A 20,575-nucleotide genomic window follows, 5' to 3' on the forward strand; every position below is an offset into this window, starting at 1 on the left:
CGGCTCATTTGTTGATTTATCTTCGCTAACGGCCATAATGTTTTGTATTCCACAAATACGTTTCAACACCGACAGAGACACTGAAAAGGGGTTATTAGGGGGGTCAAAAAAATCAAATGTATCAGGATTCTTATTTGTCACTATTCTTAATCAATTAGAAAAAAATCTAATATCCTTTTATTAAAAAAAAAAAAAATCATTTTCCAGCCACTGGGTACAATGTTATCAAACAAAACCAGTTTTCTTTGCAGTAATATAGAAATTGATCCATCTATTTTATGGAGGGATGTAGTTAATCATAGAACTGGCACCCAATGTTATTGGAAAAAGTATTGATTTTGAATCGAGAATCGATTCTGAATTGAATCGTTACGTCCAAGAATTTAATCAAATCAAGTGACAAACACCCACGGATCACAGTGTGGATTCAGGACTCTTTTTTTTTAAAGGATTCTCTAGGAGATAGCATTATCTTGTTAGTAATGTACTACCGACTTTATCCGACTACAAGCCGCTACTTTTTTCCTACGCTTTGTACCCTGCGGTTTGTAAAACGGTGTGGCTTATTTGTTGATTTATCTTCGGTAACGGCCATAATGTTTTGTATTCCACAAATACGTTTCAACACCGACAGAGACACTGAAAAGGTGTTGTTAGGGGGGGTCAAAAAATTCGAATGTATCAGAATTCTTATTTGGCACGATTCTTAATCAATTAGAAAAAAATCAAATATCCTTTTATTAAAAAAAAAAAAATCATTTTCCAGCCACTGGGTACAATTTTATCAAACAAAACCAGTTTTCTTTGCAGTAATATAGAAATTGATCCATCTATTTTATGGAGGGATGTAGTTAATCATAGAACTGGCACCCAATGTTATTGGAAAAAGTATTGATTTTGAATCGAGAATCGATTCTGAATTGAATCGTTACCTCCAAGAATTTAATCAAATCAAGTGACAAACACCCACGGATCACAGTGTGGATTCAGGACTTTTTTTTTAAAGGATTCTCTAGGAGATAGCATTATCTTGTTAGTAATGTACTACCGAATTTATCCGACTACAAGCCGCTACTTTTTTTCCCTGCGCTTTGAACCCTGTGGTTTGTAAAACGATGTGGCTCATTTGTTGATTTATCATTGTTAACGGCCATAATGTTTTGTATTCCACAAATACCTTTCAACACGGACAGAGACACTGAAAAGGTGTTATTAGGGGGGTAAAAAAAAATCGAATGTATCAGGATTCTTATTTGTCACGACACTCAATCGATTAAAAAAAAATCTAATATCTTTTTATTAAAAAAAAATACAAAAGATTCATTTTCCAGCCACTTTAGTAAATGTTTGGGGACAATTTTATCAAACAAAACCAGTTTTCTTTGAAGTAATATAGAAATTGATCCATCTATTTTATGGAGGGATGTACTGTACTTAATCAAAGAACTGGCACCCAATGTTATTAAAAAAGTATTGATTTTGAATCAAGAATCGATTCTGAATTGAATCGTTACCTCCAAGAATTGAATCAAATCATGTGGTGCCCAAATATTCACAGCCGTATGTGTTATTGTCTGTGCTACGGCGCCATCTTTTGGATGAGTTTTCTCACTGTAGGTGCTGGGGGTTGAAAATGTACTTCCTGTTTCGTGCCCTGAGCCGGAAGTATAACCATCCATAGCGCTTCTACTCCAACGGATTCTTCAATCATCGCTCCAAGCAACGTTTGTAAGTTTTACAATACAACTAAAACAATTCTTACTTACTGAAGTAGGAGTGTTTTCATGCCTATTTGCACATGCTATCATAATAAGCCGCTACTTTTGTCCTAAACCTTGAACTCTGCGGTTTACAAGACATGGCTGCTAATTTATGGATTTTTTTTCGCTAAAGGCAATAATAAAAATAATTTTTATTAAAAAAAACAAGCAAAAACACTTTGAGGGTGTTTTATGGTTTGTAGAATGGTGTTGTCTTTTGTAGGAATTCGCTCACTGCAGGTGATGCAGTGCCCTTCCATTTATTGGTAGTGCTTTTTTTACCCCCCAACCGGCGTGCCGTTCAGTCTTTTAGCCGTCCATAGCGTTTCTACTCATATGGATTCTTCATTCATCACTCCAAACAATGATTGTAAGTTTTACAATATAACTAAAACAATTCTTACTTACTGTTAGCATTAGCTAATATGCTAACACGTTTACAGGTGTCTGTGTTAGTATTATTAACCTCAATTCCGGACTATGAACCGCTACTTGTGTCCTAAACTTTGGACTCTGCGGCTAATTTATGGATTTTTCTTCGCGAAAGACAATAATAAAAATAATTTAATACAAAAAAACAAGCAAAAACACTTCGAGGGTGTTTTATTGTTTGTATTATAGTGTCGTCTCTTGAACGAATCTGCAGTGACCTTCCATTTATCGGTAGAGCTTTTTTTTCCCCCAACCGATTCTTCAGTCTTTTAGCCATCTATAGCGTTTCTACTCGTATGGATTCTTTATTCATTGCTCTAAGCAACATTTATAAGTTTTACAATATAACTAAAACAATTCTTACTTACTAAGCCGTCCCATGTGTGATGTCTGTAGGAGTGTTTTCATGCATATTTGTACGTGCTATCGTATTGTGATCAAGCTAGCATCTTTAGAAATGAGCTAATATGCTAACATGTTTCCGAGTTTCTGTGTTAGTATTACTAACTTACAATGGCATTCTTTTTGTATTGTTTCAGTTTCGTTATAGCGTCTAGTGGGTCCATGATGATGACTTCTCTTTTGTTTGATTAGCCGTTTTACTGCCATGTTACAGACACCGTTTGGAAACAATTAAGGTATGTAAATAAACATTTACAGAATCTTTCATACTGGTATATATGTGCAGCTTATAGTCCGGTGTGGCTAATATATGTACAAATATTATTTTCTTCGGAAATGTTGTGGGTGTGGCTTAAATACCAGTGACCTCTAAAGCGCGGAAATGATGGTAGTTATGAGAACTCCTGGAGGAAATTACGAGCAAATGAAAACATTTATCCTCCAAGTTAGCACACTGGCATTGAGAAAGAACAGACATCAGTTTGCACAAACGTCAGAATGAAAAACAAAACAACTTACGGCGCAGAATTCTTCGAAGGATATCTTGCCGTCGCCGTCCCGGTCAGCGTTGATGATGGTCTTGTCCACGATCTGCTGGAGCTGCGTGTCCTTCAGGTTGCTGCCCACCATCATCTTCAGCACCTGGAAGAGCTCGCCATTGGAGATGTAGCCGTCCTTGTCCATGTCGTAGATCCGGAAGGCAACTGCGGACCAAAAGACAAAAAATCTAGGAGGCTCAGAGGGAACATGGCACCAAGCAGAGGTGGACATACTTCATTCCACTCCTGTACTGTAGTAGTAGTAGTAGTAGTAGTAATGGCAGTAGTAGTAGTAGTAGTAGTAGTAATAGCAGTAGCAGTAGCAGTAATAGTAGTAGTAGTAGTAGTAGTAGTAATAATAGCAGTAGTAGTAGTAGTAGTAATAGCAGTAGTAGTAGTAGTAGTAATAGCAGTAGTAATAGTAGTAGTAATAGCAGTAGTAGTAGTAATAGCAGTAGTAGTAATAGCAGTAGTAGTAGTAGTAATAGCAGTAGTAATAGTAGTAGTAGTAGTAGTAGTAATAGCAGTAGTAGTAATAGCAGTAGTAATAGCAATAGCAGTGATAGTAGTAGTACTAATAGCAGTAGTAGTAGTAGTAATAGCAGTAGTAGTAGTAGTAGCAGTAGTAGTAGTAATAGCAGTAGTAGTAATAACAGTAGTAGTAGTAGTAGTAGTAATAAAAGCAGTAGTAGTAGTAGTAATAGCAGTAGTAATAATAGTAGTAATAGCAGTAGTAGTAGTAATAGCAGTAGTAGTAATAGCAGTAGTAGTAGTAGTAATAGCAGTAGTAATAGTAGTAGTAGTAGTAGTAATAGCAGTAGTAGTAATAGCAGTAGTAATAGCAATAGCAGTGATAGTAGTAGTACTAATAGCAGTAGTAGTAGTAGTAATAGCAGTAGTAGTAGTAGTAGCAGTAGTAGTAGTAATAGCAGTAGTAGTAATAACAGTAGTAGTAGTAGTAGTAGTAGTAATAAAAGCAGTAGTAGTAGTAGTAATAGCAGTAGTAGTAATAATAGCAGTAGTAGTAGTAATAATAGCAGTAGTAGTAGTAGTAATAATAGTAGTAGTAGTAGTAGTAATAATAGCCTTAGTAGCAATAGTAATAGTAGTAGTAATACCAGTAGTAGTAGTAATAGCAGTAGTAGTAATAGTAGTAGTGTTAATAGCAGTAGTAGTAGTAATAGCAGTAGTAGTAGTAGTAGTAGTAGTAGTAATAGCAGTAGTAGTACTAGTAATAGCAGTAGTAGTAGTAGTAGTAATAGCAGTAGTAGTAATAGTAATAGCAGTAGTAGTACTAGTAGTAATAGTAATAGCAGTAGTAGTAGTAATAATAGCAGTAGTAGTAGTAATAACAGTAGTAGTAGTAGTAGTAGCAGTAGTAGTACTAGTAGTAATAGCAGTAGTAGTACTACTAGTAATAGTAGTAGTAGTAGTAATAATAGCAGTAGTAGTAGCAGTAGTAGTAGTAATAGCAGTAGTAGTAATAACAGTAGTAGTAGTAGTAATAGCAGTAGTAGCAGTAGTAGTAATAGCAGTAGTAGTAATAGCAGTAGTAGTAATAGCAGTAGTCGTAGCAGCAGTAGTAGTAGCAGCAGTAGTAGTAGTAGTAGTAGTAGTAGTAGTAGCAGCAATAGTAGTAGTAATAGCAGTAGTAGTAGCAATAGCAGTAGTAGTAGTAATAATAATAATAGCAGTCGTAGTAATAGTAGTAGTAATAGCAGTAGTAATATTAGTAATAGCAGTAGTAGTAATAGTAGTAATAGTAATATTAGTAGTAATAGTAGTAGTAATATTAGTAATAGCAGTAGTAGTAATAGTAGTAATAGTAATATTAGTAGTAATAGTAGTAGTAGTAATAGCATTAGTAATAATAGTAGTAGTAATAGCAGTAGTAGTAATAGCAGTAGTAGTAATAGTAGTAGTAATAGCAGTAGTAATAGCAGTAGTAGTAATAGTAGTAGTAATAGCAGTAGTAATAGCAGTAGTAATATTAGTAATAGCAGTAGTAGTAATAGTAGTAATAGTAATATTAGTAGTAATAGTAGTAGTAGTAATAGCATTAGTAATAATAGTAGTAGTAATAGCAGTAGTAGTAATAGCAGTAGTAGTAATAGTAGTAGTAATAGCAGTAGTAATAGCAGTAGTAGTAATAGCAGTAGTAGTAATAGTAGTAGTAATAGCAGTAGTAATAGCAGTAGTAGTAATAGTAGTAATAGCAGTAGAAGTAATAGCAGTAGTAATAGCAGTAATAGTAATAGCAGTAGTAATAGCAGTAGTAATAGCACTAGTAATAATAGTAGTAATAGCAGTAGTAGTAGTAATAGCAGTAGAAGTAATAGCAGTAGTAATAGCAGTAGTAGTAATAGCAGTAGTAATAGCAGTAGTAGTAATAGCAGTAGTAATAGCAGTAGTAGTAATAGCAGTAGTAGTAATAGCAGTAGTAATAGTAGTAGTAATAGCAGTAGTAGTAATAGCAGTAGTAATAATAGTAGTAGTAATAGCAGCAATAGTAGTCGTAGTAGTAGTAATAGCAGTAGTCGTAGTAGTAATAGTCGTAGTAGTAAAAGTAGTAGTAGTAGTAGTAGTAGTAGTAATAGCAGTAGTAGTAGTAGTACTAGTAGTAGTAAATTGTGACAAGGTGTAACTCACATCGAAGCTTCGATTCCTTGTCTCCTTTGACACTGAACTGTGACACACCCTCGATGAACTCTGTGGCGGCAGAAAGTAAACAGAATTACACAATTGAAGTTATTACACAACAGCACAGTTATTACACAACAAGAGATAGTACACATTAGGGCTGGGTGATATATCGAATATACTCGATACATCGCTGGTTTGTCTCTGTGCGATATAGAAAATGACTATATTGTGATATTCCAGTATACGTTCTCACGCAGTTGCTTTTAGCTGAGGGCATTACACTACATGCTTTTCTCACTCTTTCTTGTCTCTCCTTCTCACAGAGACATAAAACAAGCAAGTCATACGCCCTCGCCGAGCAGAGAGGTAGCGACATGGTAAAGTTAGCTGTGGTGCAAGTGGAGTGATAATACGAGAGAGAGAAGGTAACAAAGGGAGGAAGAAGAATGAATTCCCAAGAAAAACAGCAAGGGGTCCATCGTCTCGCGGTGGTTTGGCTTCAAGCGGGAATATGTTGAACAGACAACCGTAATATGTCAAGTATGCGGCAAAAGCGTTGCTACAAAAAGTAGCATTGCTGCTAATTTGTAGCATTATTTGAAAAGTCACCCGCTAGAGAATGAAGAGTGCTTGAAACTCCGCATGTCAACATCTCCGGCCGGTGCCACACCCACAAAATGCACTGACCCAATTGAGCCTGGTGTCTTCCATTTCCACATCAACCAAAACTAGTCAACAACAGAAGGAGATGACGTCCGCAGAAACCTACCACATAGCGAAGGACATACACTATTTGATTTCCTATTATGCAGCTCATTTTTATTTGACACTTATTCAAATATCTTGTGTGACATCATGCACAAAAGTGCACTTTATTTGTTTTAAACTATTGTATAGTTGCCAACTAGCAATTATCACTCTAGTTGTCAGCTAGCGATTGGCGCGTTAGTTGTCAGCTAGCAATTTGCACTTTAGTTGACAGCTAGTAATTAGCGCTCTGAGTACCGGCTAGCCATTGGCGCTGTAGTTGTCAGCTAATGATCAGCACTAAAGTTGTTAGCAAACAATCATCACTCTAGCTATCAGCTAGCGATTAGTGCTCTAGTTTTCAGCAAGCGATTAGCGCTTTAGTTGTAAGTTGAAAACTATAGCGCTAATCACGAGCTAACAGTTATCACTGTAATGGTCAGCTAGCGATTGGCGCATTAGTGGTCAGCTAGTGATTAACGCATTAGTTGTCAGCTAGTAATTAGCACACTAGTTGCCAGCTAGCGATTAGCGGCACAATACTGTTATTTGTATGTCATTATTATTGCAAAACAACAAGGTACCTTTTAAGACCAGTTTAATGTAAACACAATTATAATTGTACACAAGATATTTAAGTAGGGGGACCCCGCTCTTTGCAGTTTAGAAAACGTTGATGACCCTTGTTTTAAAATACAAACTATTCCATTCTGTTTATGTGGCTCATTATTGTTATCATTATCATTATCATTATTTTTATTAATATTATTATGAATATTCAGTTTATTGTCTACGTGGCTCAGTTTTAAAGGCCTACTGAAACCCACTACTACCGACCACGCAGTCTGATAGTCTATATATCAATGATGTAATCTTAACATTGCAACACATGCCAATACGGCCGGGTTAGCTTACTAAAGTGCAATTTTAAATTTCGCGCGACATATCCTGCTGAAAACGTCTCGGTATGATGACGTCAGCGCGTGACGTCACGGATTGTGGAGGACATTTTGGGACAGCATGGTGGCCAGCTATTAAGTCGTCTGTTTTCATCGCAAAATTCCACAGGATTCTGGACATCTGTGTTGGTGAATCTTTTGCAATTTGTTCAATGAACAATGGAGACAGCAAAGAAGAAAGCTGTAGGTGGGAAGCGGTGTATTGCGGCAGGTGTTGTGCCGGATAACGCACCCCCTGACTGACGGATAACACAGCCGGTGTTTCATTGTTTACATTCCCGGAAGATGACAGTCAAGCTTTGCCATTGGCCTGTGGAGAACTGGGACAACAGAGACTCTTACCAGGAGGACTTTGAGTTGGATGCGCAGACGCGGTACCGTGAGTACGCATGCAGCTGCGGCTTCCAAACATTTGATCGCTTGCCCGTACGTGCGTGCCGCTATGTGCATGTCACGTACGTAACTTTGGGGACTTTGGGGAAATATATGTGCTGTATGAACTTTGGGGAGGTGAACGGTACTTTGGGCTGTGGGATTGAGTGTGTTGTGCAGGTGTTTGAGTTGTATTGGCGGGTTATATGGACGGGAGGGGGGAGGTGTTTGTTATGCGGGATTAATTTGTGGCATATTAAATATAAGCCTGGTTGTGTTGTGGCTAATAGAGTATATATATATATATCTTGTGTTTATTTACTGTTGTAGTCATTCCCAGCTGAATATCAGGTCCCACCCGCCTCTCACAGCATCTTCCCTACCTGAATCGCTCCCACTGCCCTCTAGTCCTTCACTCTCACTTTCTTCATCCACAAATCTTTCATCCTCGCTCAAATTAATGGGGAAATCGTCGCTTTCTCGGTCCGAATCGCTCTCGCTGCTGGTGGCCATGATTGTAAACAATGTGCGGATGTGAGGAGCTCCACAACCTGTGACGTCACGCTACTCGTCTGCTACTTCCGGTACAGGCAAGGCTTTTTTATCAGCGACCAAAAGTTGCGAACTTTATCGTCGATGTTCTCTACTAAATCCTTTCAGCAAAAATATGGCAATATCGCGAAATGATCAAGTATGACACATAGAATGGACCTGCTATCCCCGTTTAAATAAGAAAATCGCATTTCAGTAGGCCTTTAACTTCCTGTAGCCTGTTGCCTACAATTGCTCAGTATTGTGTTCTTTACTGTATGCTTGGCCTACAATTATATTAAATTAATTTATATAAAATTATATTTTAATATAATATATTACATTGTATTACATTATATTTTAATATATTATATTAATGTATTAATATTAATTATTATAATATATTAAATTATATTATAAACAATTATATTAAACTACTTTATATTAAATTAAATTGTATTAAATTATATTTTAATACAATTTAATATAATACATTACATTGTATAAAATTATATTATAACATAATTTAATATAGAATATTAAATACAATTATATTAGGTTATACTATATTAAATAAAATTATATTAAATTACATTATGTTACATTCAATTGTATGAAATTAAAGTATATTCAATAAAAAATAAATAAAATCAAATTATATCGAGCTTTCTTGTGCCAGTGTGGTGCCCACCTTTAAAGTCCACTTCGCCGTTGCCGTCCGTGTCGAAGATGTCGATGACCCTCTGCACCAGCGGGTTCTGCTGCAGCTCGGGCAGCGACATGAACTCCTCCACGCTGAGCGAGCCCGAGTTATCGAGGTCGAGTTTCTTGAAGCGCTTCCCGAGCCGCTTGATCTCGTCAGCATCGACTGGGGGAGAGAAAAGATGAGCGTTGAGACACGCTTGGTTCTTGCTCACAATTACACAAAACAGGACCTTTTTTTTTTTTTTTTAGATGACTGCGATCTAAAATGCCTGAGTGAGTGTTTTCTCAAAGTTGTGGCGAAAAATTGTTTTGAAGCTTACAACATTAAATCGGAAAACAAATACTGTGTTGATGTTTTACTCATTTTACACCACACAGACCTAAAAGTGGACACTAGGTGGCAGTAAAAGCACATCCTCAAATTATTGTACTGTTTTATTCATGATAATGATAATAAGCTGTCTGTTGCAGACATTGTATGTTTTATGCTGAAAAGTGTTGTTGGTCTATCTTTAACATTCATTTATGTTGAAACACACTTAACCATGCACGCTAAAAAGGTTTTGAACTGTGAGAGCGATGTAAAGCGCACATTTTTATTTATTAATGAGAGACAATGAAAGAATATCATGACACTTCAGCATCTCTTTCATGTAAATGCTGCCTCTTTGCTTTGCAAAATGGAAATCTGTTCTTAATTGTCTTACCTTGGATGAATAAATGTCTAAAAAATATATATACCGTAAATTCCGGACTATAAGGCGCTAATTTTTTCCTACGCTTTGAACCCTGCGCCTTATAAAACGGTGCGGCTAATTTATGGATTTTTCTTTGCTGACGGCCATAAAAATAATAGTTTTTATTAAATACACGCAAAGACACTTGAAAGGTGTGTTATTGTTTGTGCTATAGCGTCATCTTTTGGACGAGTTCGCCCACTGCAGGTGCAGCTGGGTGAATGCCTGCAGTACAAGTGTTTCCTGCTGTTTAATGCTTTGAACCGGAAGTAGAAGTGCTGTTCCGTCTTCTAGCCGTCCATAGCGTTTGTACTCGTAGGGATTCTTCATTCATCACTCCAAGCAATGTTTATAAGTCTTATAATATAACTAAAACAATTCTTACTTGCAAAACCGTCCCATGTGTGATGTCTGTGGGAGTGTTTTCATGCATATTTGTATCATAGTGTAATGAAGCTAGCATTAGATAATATACTACAGGTTTAAAAGTGTTTATGTTAGTATTATTAACTTACAATGGCATTCTTTTTGCATTGTTCCATTTTCACAAATTCCTTAGTAAATTCACCAAAACGTCACCGTGGAGTTATTCAGTCTGTTTAGCTGATTGGGGAGCTAGCTTGCGCATCTAGCTGGTCCATGATGATGACTTCTGTTTTGTTTGTTCAGCCATTTTACTGCCGTGTTACAGACACTGTTTGGAAACAATTAAGGTATGTAAATAAACTTTCCCAATTCCACATCGTATATATCTGCGGCTTATACTCCGGCGCGGCTAATATATGGAGTACCCAGAAGGCTTAGTGCAGTAGACAGGAACAGGAAGTAGGTCAATTGTGCTGTCTAGGCAATAAAGAATTGCAAAATTATTACCCGTTGCTGTTCCTGCTTGTCGATTTGCAAAAATTAGGCCGATTGGCCAAAATGTGCGAGGCAGGCACTGGACAACGTTGCGAGGCCGAGCATAATCCGCGGAAATCGGTTAAATTTGCGTGAATTGGCACGCTCGGGACATTGAACGCTCGTGGAGGGAGCAGCTGAGGGGGCATGAGCTAGTCCTTACTAATGAAGTGTCGCCATGGAGCCGCCACTTCCAACTAGGTCAAGGACAAGACCTCCTTACTGCAGAGGGTACACTGTGCCCTGGTCCAACATGTGTGTGCCAAAAACTAACTAATTTACCATCAACCTGGCCAATCACTCTAACATGTTATTTAGGATAGGATAGGATTAGGGCTGCAACTAACGATTAATTTGATAATCGATTAATCTGTCGATTATTACTTCGATTACTCGATTAATAATCGGATAAAGGAGACAAACTACATTTCTATCCTTACCAGTATTTTATTGGGGGGAAAAACAGCATACTGGCACTATACTTATTTTGATTATTGTTTCTCAGCTGTTTGTACATGTTGCAGTTTATAAATAAAGGTTTATACAAAATAAAAAAAATAAAAAAATAAAAAAATAAATTGCCTCTGCGCATGCGGATAGCATAGATCCAACGAATCGATGACTAAATTAATCGGCAACTATTTTTTATAATCGATTTTAATCGATTAGTTGTTGCAACCCTAGATAGGATAGGTCTGTATTGTCATTGCACAAGTACAACTAAACTTTGTTTTCAGCACAAACCCGTTCAAGATTAGACAAACAAACAGTGTACAGGGTTACAGAACAGGAACGCTGATGAGTCGCCATAAGGCGCCCCGTAAAAGAGGGGGAAAAGGTAAACGCTGGGGAAGGATGAGTTAAAAAAAATACAATCTAGACCCCATTCTGGAGTGGGAAAAAACCTCCATAGCAAAGCACATATACATATTAAAACGTACATCTCAAGATATCTAGCAACAGAGGGGAGGGAGTCGGGGCCATGATGTCGGGCCGCAGCTCTAAGGCGCTGCCCATCCTTCCATCATCCCTATGGGATTTGCGTTAGCCAGCTGTTAATTACTATACAAACCAAGGATGTAGCTATTATTGGTTAGTGGCCTATTATCGTTTCAAATTGTAATTATCCTAAAACCGTGATTGAGTACCAAACTTCGATAAACTCATTGCTAATTCCTGGTGAAGCGTTGGTCGCTATCTGCCGGTTAGCTTAAATGCTAGCATGACGACATGCTAATAGGGCTGCAACAACTAATCAATTAAATCGATTATAAAAATAGTTGGCGATTAATTTAGTCATCGATTCGTTGGATCTATGCTATGCACAATTTTATATATATATATATATATATATATATATATATATATATATATATATATATATATATATATATTATTATTTTTTTTTTAATAAACCTTTATTTATAAACTGCAACATGTACAAACAGCTGAGAAACAATAATCAAAATAAGTATGGTGCCAGTATGCTGGTTTTTTTCAATAAAATACTGGAAAGGATAGAAATGTAGTTTGTCTCTTTTATCCGATTATTAATCAATCAATCGAAGTAATAATCGACAGATTAATCGATTATCAAATTAATCGTTAGTTGCAGCCCTACATGCCACATTAACGTATTTTCCCTTTACAAACCTCATAACTAACTATAACTTGTGTAAACACATCAGAGCAAATAAGATACTCAATTGTGCACATTGAACCTACTGTGCTTTCTTAAGACAGAGTGACACATGTGCAGATCCATACAAGGGCGTGTCTATAACATGAAGTAAACATTATGTGACGTCACATTAGGGCTAGGAATATGGCTAAAAAATTTAGCACGGTATAAGTTGATATGGATAATTATTGATATTTTATGACCTATTGAAAATATATTAAATGTACAAACCCCGTTTCCATATGAGTTGGGAAATGGTGTTAGATGTAAATATAAACGGAATACAATGATTTGCAAATCATTTTCAACCCATATTCAATTGAATATGCTACAAAGACAACATATTTGATGATCAAACTAATAATTTTTTTTTTTTTTTTGCAAATAATCATTAACTTTAGAATTTGATGCCAGCAACACGTGACAAAGAAGTTGGGAAAGGTGGCAATAAATACTGATAAAGTTGAGGAATGCTCATCAAACACTTATTTGGAACATCCCACAGGTGAGCAGGCAAATTGGGAACAGGTGGGTGCCATGATTGGGTATAAAAGTAGATTCCATGAAATGCTCAGTCATTCACAAACAAGGATGAGGCGAGGGTCACCACTTTGTCAACAAATGCGTGAGCAAATTGTTGAACAGTTTAAGAAAAACCTTTCTCAACCAGCTATTGCAAGAAATTTAGGGATTTCACCATCTACGGTCCGTAATATCATCAAAGGGTTCAGAGAATCTGGAGAAATCACTGCACGTAAGCAGTTAAGCTTGTGACCTTCGATCCCTCAGGCGGTACTGCATCAACAAGCGACATCAGTGTGTAAAAGATATCACCACATGGGCTCAGGAACACTTCAGAAACCCACTGTCAGTAACTACAGTTGGTCGCTACATCTGTAAGTGCAAGTTAAAACTCTCCTATGCAAGGCGAAAACCGTTTATCAACAACACCCAGAAACGCCGTCGGCTTCGCTGGGCCTGAGCTCATCTAAGATGGACTGATACAAAGTGGAAAAGTGTTCTGTTGTCTGACGAGTCCACATTTCTAATTGTTTTTGGAAACTGTGGACGTCGTGTCCTCCGGACCAAAGAGGAAAAGAACCATCCGGATTGTTATAGGCGCAAAGTGTAAAAGCCGGCATCTGTGATGGTATGGGGGTGTATTAGTGCCCAAGACATGGGTAACTTAAACATCTGTGAAGGCGCCATTAATGCTGAAAGGTACATACAGGTTTTGGAGCAACGTTACCATGGACGCCCCTGCTTATTTCAGCAAGACAATGCCAAGCTACATGTTACATCAACGTGGCTTCATAGTAAAAGAGCGCGGGTACTAGACTGGCCTGCCTGTAGTCCAGACCTGTCTCCCATTGAAAATGTGTGGTGCATTATGAAGCCTAAAATACCACAATGGAGACCCCCGGACTATTGAACAACTTAAGCTGTACATCAAGCAAGAATAGCAAATAATTCCACCTGAGAAGCTTAAAAAATGTGTCTCCTCAGTTCCCAAACGTTTACGGAGTGTTGTTTAAAGGAAAGGCCATGTAACACAGTGGTGAACATGCCCTTTCCCAACTACTTTGGCACGTGTTGCAGCCATGAAATTCTAAGTTAATTATTATTTGCAAAAAAAAAATAAAGTTTATGAGTTTGAACATCAAATATCTTGTCTTTGTAGTGCATTCAATTGAATATGGGTTGAAAAGGATTTGCAAATCATTGTATTCAGTTTATATTTACATCTAACACAATTTCCCAACTCATATGGAAACGGGGTTTGTAAAAAAAAAATGTATTTCAAATGTAACCTTCCTCTGATTATAATCCCCTCAGCTATCAAGGCAGAAAGGAAATGTCAACACAAGCATGGAAAACACTCAAACAATGTCAACAAAATTGTAAACTTAACTAAACCTAACAATAAGCTCTTGAAAAGAAGGTGCAAAAATAAGGAATATGTAAAAAATGCTTGATAAAGTGTAAGAAAATAGTGCAAAAAGTAAAAATAAACATAGAAAAACCTGAACTATTTTCTGCAGGTTTAGTGCCAGGAAGTTACAGCTGTGCTCTAAAGGGTGAGCGCTGCTAAGGTGGTGTGGTATTAGCGGCCTTGCATCATTTACAGACCACTTTGGTCTGACTACGGTCCTTTTGAAAAAAATCCCTAAAACTGCCATACTGTCCAGATGACTCTTCATTTTGACTTTCTCTTTCCACTCCATGCAAAGAATCAACCACCAGACAACAAGAGGGCGCAACCAAACATGATATTTGACACCTGATTGGCTGTTAGCGTGTCACTCCCACTGATCAGTGATCAGTAAATGATCGAACATTTTAGTGAACACATTTTTTATAGATATCTCGCAATATATACTGATATTATTTTATCGCCCAGCCCTTACGTCACATAAACCGAAAGTGAAGCATGCTGTTTTTCTTTCATCATTAAGAAACACTTGAAAAACTTAAAATCGAAAAAGGAAGAAGATAGACATATTTTAAACACAAATAATAATTTGGCTATCAAGAAACAAAACAATATTCAACATTTCTTCTAGCAAGGAAAGTATAGTGTCTGTTTATTAATAAAACTTGGTTAAAATATTGTACTGTGTGTTTAAGTACTTTTTGAGCACACTCAACAGTACCACGATGATAATGATAACCGTGATATGAAAACACGCTGTAATCTGAGCCATCCAGCCACCTTCATACAGCCGCTTGAGCAGGCTGCGGCTCGGGTGGCGTGCTTACTGACCCACATGAGGGCCGCCTTGTTGCAAGCGTCGATAACAACAGCGGCGCGTGCCAACTGTCATGGCCGCAGAGAGCGAGACGTTTCCCCGACAACGGGGGAGACGAGAGGCAGTAATGGGTTGTGTTTTTGGGGTTCCGACAACCCGGGCAGCGCCGCAAAGAGTGACGGAGAGTAATAAACTGCTCCTGATGAGTAATTAATCATATACATGATTCCGTTTACAGTATATATTTAATTGCTCAATAAAGCACACATTTCCAATTTGTTTCAAACATCAAGTCTGGAGACAAATACGATGATCCAAACATAACAAAACTAAACTAATATTTGTTTCAAATATTTTTGAATGGTTTTAAATTAATTATTGTCATTTAATATATATTTTAAAAAATACATAATATGTACTAAAAGCATCACAATTAGCTAACCAAAATGTGATTGTTGATAGAAAATGAACTTGGAAACAACATACTGAACTGTAGCAATATGATGAAATTGATAGGTATTGTGTGTAATGTTCATCGTTCTATTGATTATTCTTGCATGTTGACATTATACTATAATTTAATTTATCCACACATAATGTATTAGTCATTAGTCTGACATCACATGGACAAAGATAAGACCTTCTGGAGGAAAGTTCTGTGGTCAGATGAAACAAAAATTGAGCTGTTTGGCCACAATACCCAGCAATATATTTAGAGGAGAAAAGGTGAGGCCTTTAAACCCAGGAACACCTTTCCTACTGTCAAGCATGGTGGTGGTAGTATTATGCTCTGGGCCTGTTTTGCTGCCAATGGAACTGGTGCTTTACAGAGAGTAAATGGGACAATGAAAAAGAGGATTACCTCAAAATTCTTCAGGACAACCTAAAATCTTCAGCCCGGAGGTTGGGTTGGGTGTTCCAACAGGACAATGACCCCAAACAGACGTCAAAAGTGGTAAAGGAATGGCTAAATCAGGCTAGAATGAAGGTTTTAGAATGGCCTTCCCAAAGTCCTGACTTAAACGTGTGGACAATGCTGAAGAAACAAGTCCATGTCAGAAAACCAACAAATTTAGCTGAACTGCACCAATTCTGTCAAGAGGAGTGCTCAAAAATGTAACCAGAATGGCTACCAAAAGCGCCTCATGGCAGTGAAACTTGCCAAGGGACATGTAAGCAAATATTAACATTGCTGTATGTATACTTTTGACCCAGCAGATTTGCTCACATTTTCAGTAGACCCATAATAAATTCATAAAAGAACCAAACTTTATGAAAGTTTTTTGTGACCAACAAGTATGTGCTCCAATCACTCTATCACAAAAAAATTAGAGTTGTAGAAATTATTGGAAACTCAAGACAGCCATGACATTATGTTCTTTACAAGTGTATGTAAACTTTTGACCACGACTGTATATTGTGTGTCTATGTTTATGAACGAGTATGTACCGTATTTTTCAAAGTATAAGTCGCTCCGGCCGAAAATGCATATTAAAGAAGGAAAAAAACATATATAAGTCGCATTTTTTGGGGAAATGTATTTGATAAAACCCAACACCAAGAATAGACATTTGAAAGGCAATTGAAAATAAATAAAGAATAGTGAACAACAGGCTGAATAAGTGTACGTTATATGAGGCATAAATAACCAACTGAGAACGTGCCTGGTATGTTAACGTAACATATTATGGTAAGAGTCATTCAAATAACTATAACATATAGAACATGCTATACGTTTACCAAACAATCTGTCACTCCTAATCGCTAAATCCCATGAAATCTTATACGTCTAGTCTCTTACGTGAATGAGCTAAATAATATTATTTGATATTTTACGGTCATGTGTTAATAATTTCACACATAAGTCGCTCCTGAGTATAAGTCGCGCCCCCGGCCAAACTATGAAAAAAACTGCGACTTATAGTCCGAAAAATACGGTACATTTGTTCGTTGACTTACCAACAGTTTTCCATTTTTTTTTTTTTACATCTTCTTCTGATATAAGACACAGTCATGACGTATCTACCATTGTGATTAGGGTGTCCGAACTACGGCCCACAGCGTTCAGTTTGGACCGCGAGACGTCACAAGTTTAATAATGGAACTGGCCGCCACCTTGACGACAACGTGAATAATTCAGGTAAAATGACCATGAATTGTACATTGAAGTGAACACAGCACAGCACTTTTACATATGACCCAATCCAAACAAGCTTTCCCACTCATGGCGCAAACAAACCAACACAAAAAGTCAACACACATGCTCACACATAACACAACCTGTTCACTGAACTTTGTGGGTATCATTAAAAAAAAAAAAAAAAAAAAGTCCAAGCACAACATATCATTCAAAATTATACCCATTTATATTCCCTGCAATGCATGATGGGAAAAAATGCTAAACATTCTCTCCACACTTATCCATGTTTGGTAAAGCAGGGTTGCGACTCCTCCCCCTCGACCCAACGTAAAACAAACAGGAGTAAACTAAACAATTGGTAACCCCACTTAAAATGCTGCATGAGACACAACTACACAATGATATAGTTCTGTGAAAATTATTGTCTTCTGTGCAAATTTTTAAAAAGTGAATTGACAAAGGAATTGACAAATGAGGTAGTTGATACATAGACATGTTTTTACTTATGCTTTATCATGTTTTTTGTTCAATAATAGATTGGCTGTGACTTAAAGTTGAATTGCTTTGTAGAGACACTGAGATGAAGTCTAAGTTCATTGTGTTCTTCATAGGGCTTTTTTGCCGATATCCGAAATTCCGATATTCCCCAACTCTTAATTACAGATTCCGATATCAACCGATACCGATATATACAGTCGTGTAATCAACACATTATTATGCCTAATTTTGTTGTGATGTCCCGCTGGATGCATTAAACATAGGGGTGTAACGTTACACAAAAATATCGGGAGGGGGGTCCCAGCGGGGGGTGTATTTTGTAGCTGACGTGACGACAGCTCGTAGAGGACGTTAAAAGGTAGTGCCTTTAAGGCACGCCCCCAATACTGTGGTCCGGGTGGACTACGAGATATAATGACTGATGAACACCTTCGTTCGATAATGAAGGTTGCCTCAGCTCAAAGCCTGAGCCCCGACATTAATGAACTAGCATCCAAGAAAAGAAAAAGTTAATGTTGATATTTACCTCAGAAGGCTGCAAATAGAAAAGAGGCATTACATTTGTATTTAAATTGTATTTGATATGCCATTGATATTTTTTAATTATTATTATTATTATTTGAAACTCGATTTTGCATGTCACTATAAAGTTATATAAGCCTCGCTTGTTCAATATTCAAAGCAAAACTTGTTTGGGTCCCTATTAAAAGGTTAATTCGTTCAACCTTGGCCCGCGGCTTTGTCCAGTTTTAAATTTTGGCCCACTCTGTATTTGAGTTTGACACCCCTGGTCTAGAGGATTAGTTGTGATATGTACATTTTCAGAATGTAAGAAAGAAAACCATCTGGAGTTGTCATAGTTGAATTTTAATTTATCATGCCATGATTTTACCTGTCCGGCCCACGTTCCATGCGGCCCCTGAGCTAAAAAATGAGTTTGACACCCCTGCCTTAGGGTCTTTTTGACCTGTCCCGCACATGTAGTTTAAGTCTGTTTACACTGGCATGACAATCCCACATTACAAATGGAAATATAGTAGTAAACATTCAGGAAATGCACTTCACAAGAGGCTCCCAGCTGCTATGCAAATGAGGCACTATGAGGAAGACCTAATGTAACAATGAATTAACATTTATGATCTCATAAACACCCACATCTGTGTTACTAGGCAACCGGAACCCAGCCAACCCCCACCTGGTAACTAACGCGGGTCCTGAGGCTGCTTTTTTATGAGTCGTCGTTTGTTGACGACAGCGGCAATACATTAAAATATTATTTTCTGGTTCCAACTGCGACATGACTTCAGTAGTCTGTTGATGACTAAAAACAATAACTTGCTGCTTGAAGCGTCCAAACACACAAAAGTAAAGCTTTCAAAACGGTATTGATATCCACGCCAATTATGAGTTGGACACATGACATGGGGACTCATTAGCATAATGGGTTAGCACTGAGCTGCTGCGTAGGTGAATAAAAAAAAGCTGGTTATATAATACAGGAAAAAAACAACCTTTTTATCAAACGCATTTGTTATTGATATCGTTTTATCAAATTTCATACTTGTATAGGTACCCAACAAATTTGGTTGAGGACCGCGTCACGTAAAATCAAACGGCAACATATTTCGATACAGTTACTACATGTGAAGTCACGTCCGGTTGCAGACTCCACACCGACATAAGCACTTGGAGGGCAAACAGTCACATTTGTCGCGGTCTGCCTGTAGGTAATGTTGTAATTTTCAATGTCAACAGAGCAAGCATGCCCGATATAAAACGCTGAAAAATAGGGCTCCACTTTTCAAAATAGCTAGCCTGATGCTAATTTACACTGGATATGCTATATACATGCTACTGATTAGCATAAGAGATTTTACATGGCAATTTCAAAACTGGTAAGGAAAACTACAACCAAGATGCACGTTACATATTATACTTATTACAAACAGCTGGTTTGTAATATGTATAATACTTACAATATGAATACTTTCTAGGGATTAACAAAAGACTAGACCAGCACATTTAGCCTAATGGCAAAGACTACTTCCGGCCTACGGACACAGACTTATGACAGACTGAAAAAAATGCATACTTGCAAATGAGATTCGGAAGTATAAGGAAACAGGATATAACAACTGTACAGCACAGTTACCATTACATGTTAAATGTTGATTTAAAAATAGATATGATAATTAAACAAATTAAGTTTTATTATTACATGAACGCACAAAAGTACCGAAAATTGGTAGAGTTGATTACTGATTCTGATTCCTCTGTACCTGGAATTATTACTGTGCCGATGCAAACGTGAAAGTTACCCATACCTAAACATGAGTAAGTTTCCCGCCAACAGCTGGGTAGTTACTAGGGATGGGTACAGAATTCGGTACATTTATAGGCACCTTTTATAGCTGGGAACATCTCTGCGCTGCTGACCCGTCTCCGCTCGGGATGGTGTCCTGCTGGCCCCACTATGGACTGGACTCTTACTATTATGTTGGATCCACTATGGACTGGACTCTCACAATATTATGTCAGACCCACTCGACATCCATTGCTTTCGGTCTCCCCTAGAGGGGAGGGGGTTACCCACATATGCGGTCCTCTCCAAGGTTTCTCATAGTCATTCACATCGACGTCCCACTGGGGTGAGTTTTTCCTTGCCCTTATGTGGGCTTTGTACCGAGGATGTCGTTGTGGCTTGTGCAGCCCTTTGAGACACTTGTGATTTAGGGCTATATAAATAAACATTGATTGATTGATTGATTGATTGATTGAT

General features: G+C 37.5%; 1 protein-coding gene across 1 annotated transcript in view; it reads right to left on the bottom strand.

Annotated features, from left to right (window-relative positions):
• ppp3r1a (protein phosphatase 3, regulatory subunit B, alpha a) overlaps positions 1 to 20,575 on the bottom strand; it is a 52,128-nt gene that overhangs the window by 3,382 nt on the left and 28,171 nt on the right. The window contains exons 3-5 of the mRNA XM_061966174.1: positions 9,077 to 9,253; positions 5,783 to 5,842; positions 3,114 to 3,298 (exon numbers count right to left, since the gene is read on the bottom strand). Coding sequence (XP_061822158.1) covers positions 3,114 to 3,298; positions 5,783 to 5,842; positions 9,077 to 9,253 — 422 coding nt within the window. The remainder of the gene's footprint in view (positions 1 to 3,113; positions 3,299 to 5,782; positions 5,843 to 9,076; positions 9,254 to 20,575) is intronic.

The sequence above is a fragment of the Nerophis lumbriciformis genome, linkage group LG02 (assembly GCF_033978685.3).
Source record: "Nerophis lumbriciformis linkage group LG02, RoL_Nlum_v2.1, whole genome shotgun sequence".
Classification (NCBI taxonomy): domain Eukaryota; kingdom Metazoa; phylum Chordata; class Actinopteri; order Syngnathiformes; family Syngnathidae; genus Nerophis; species Nerophis lumbriciformis.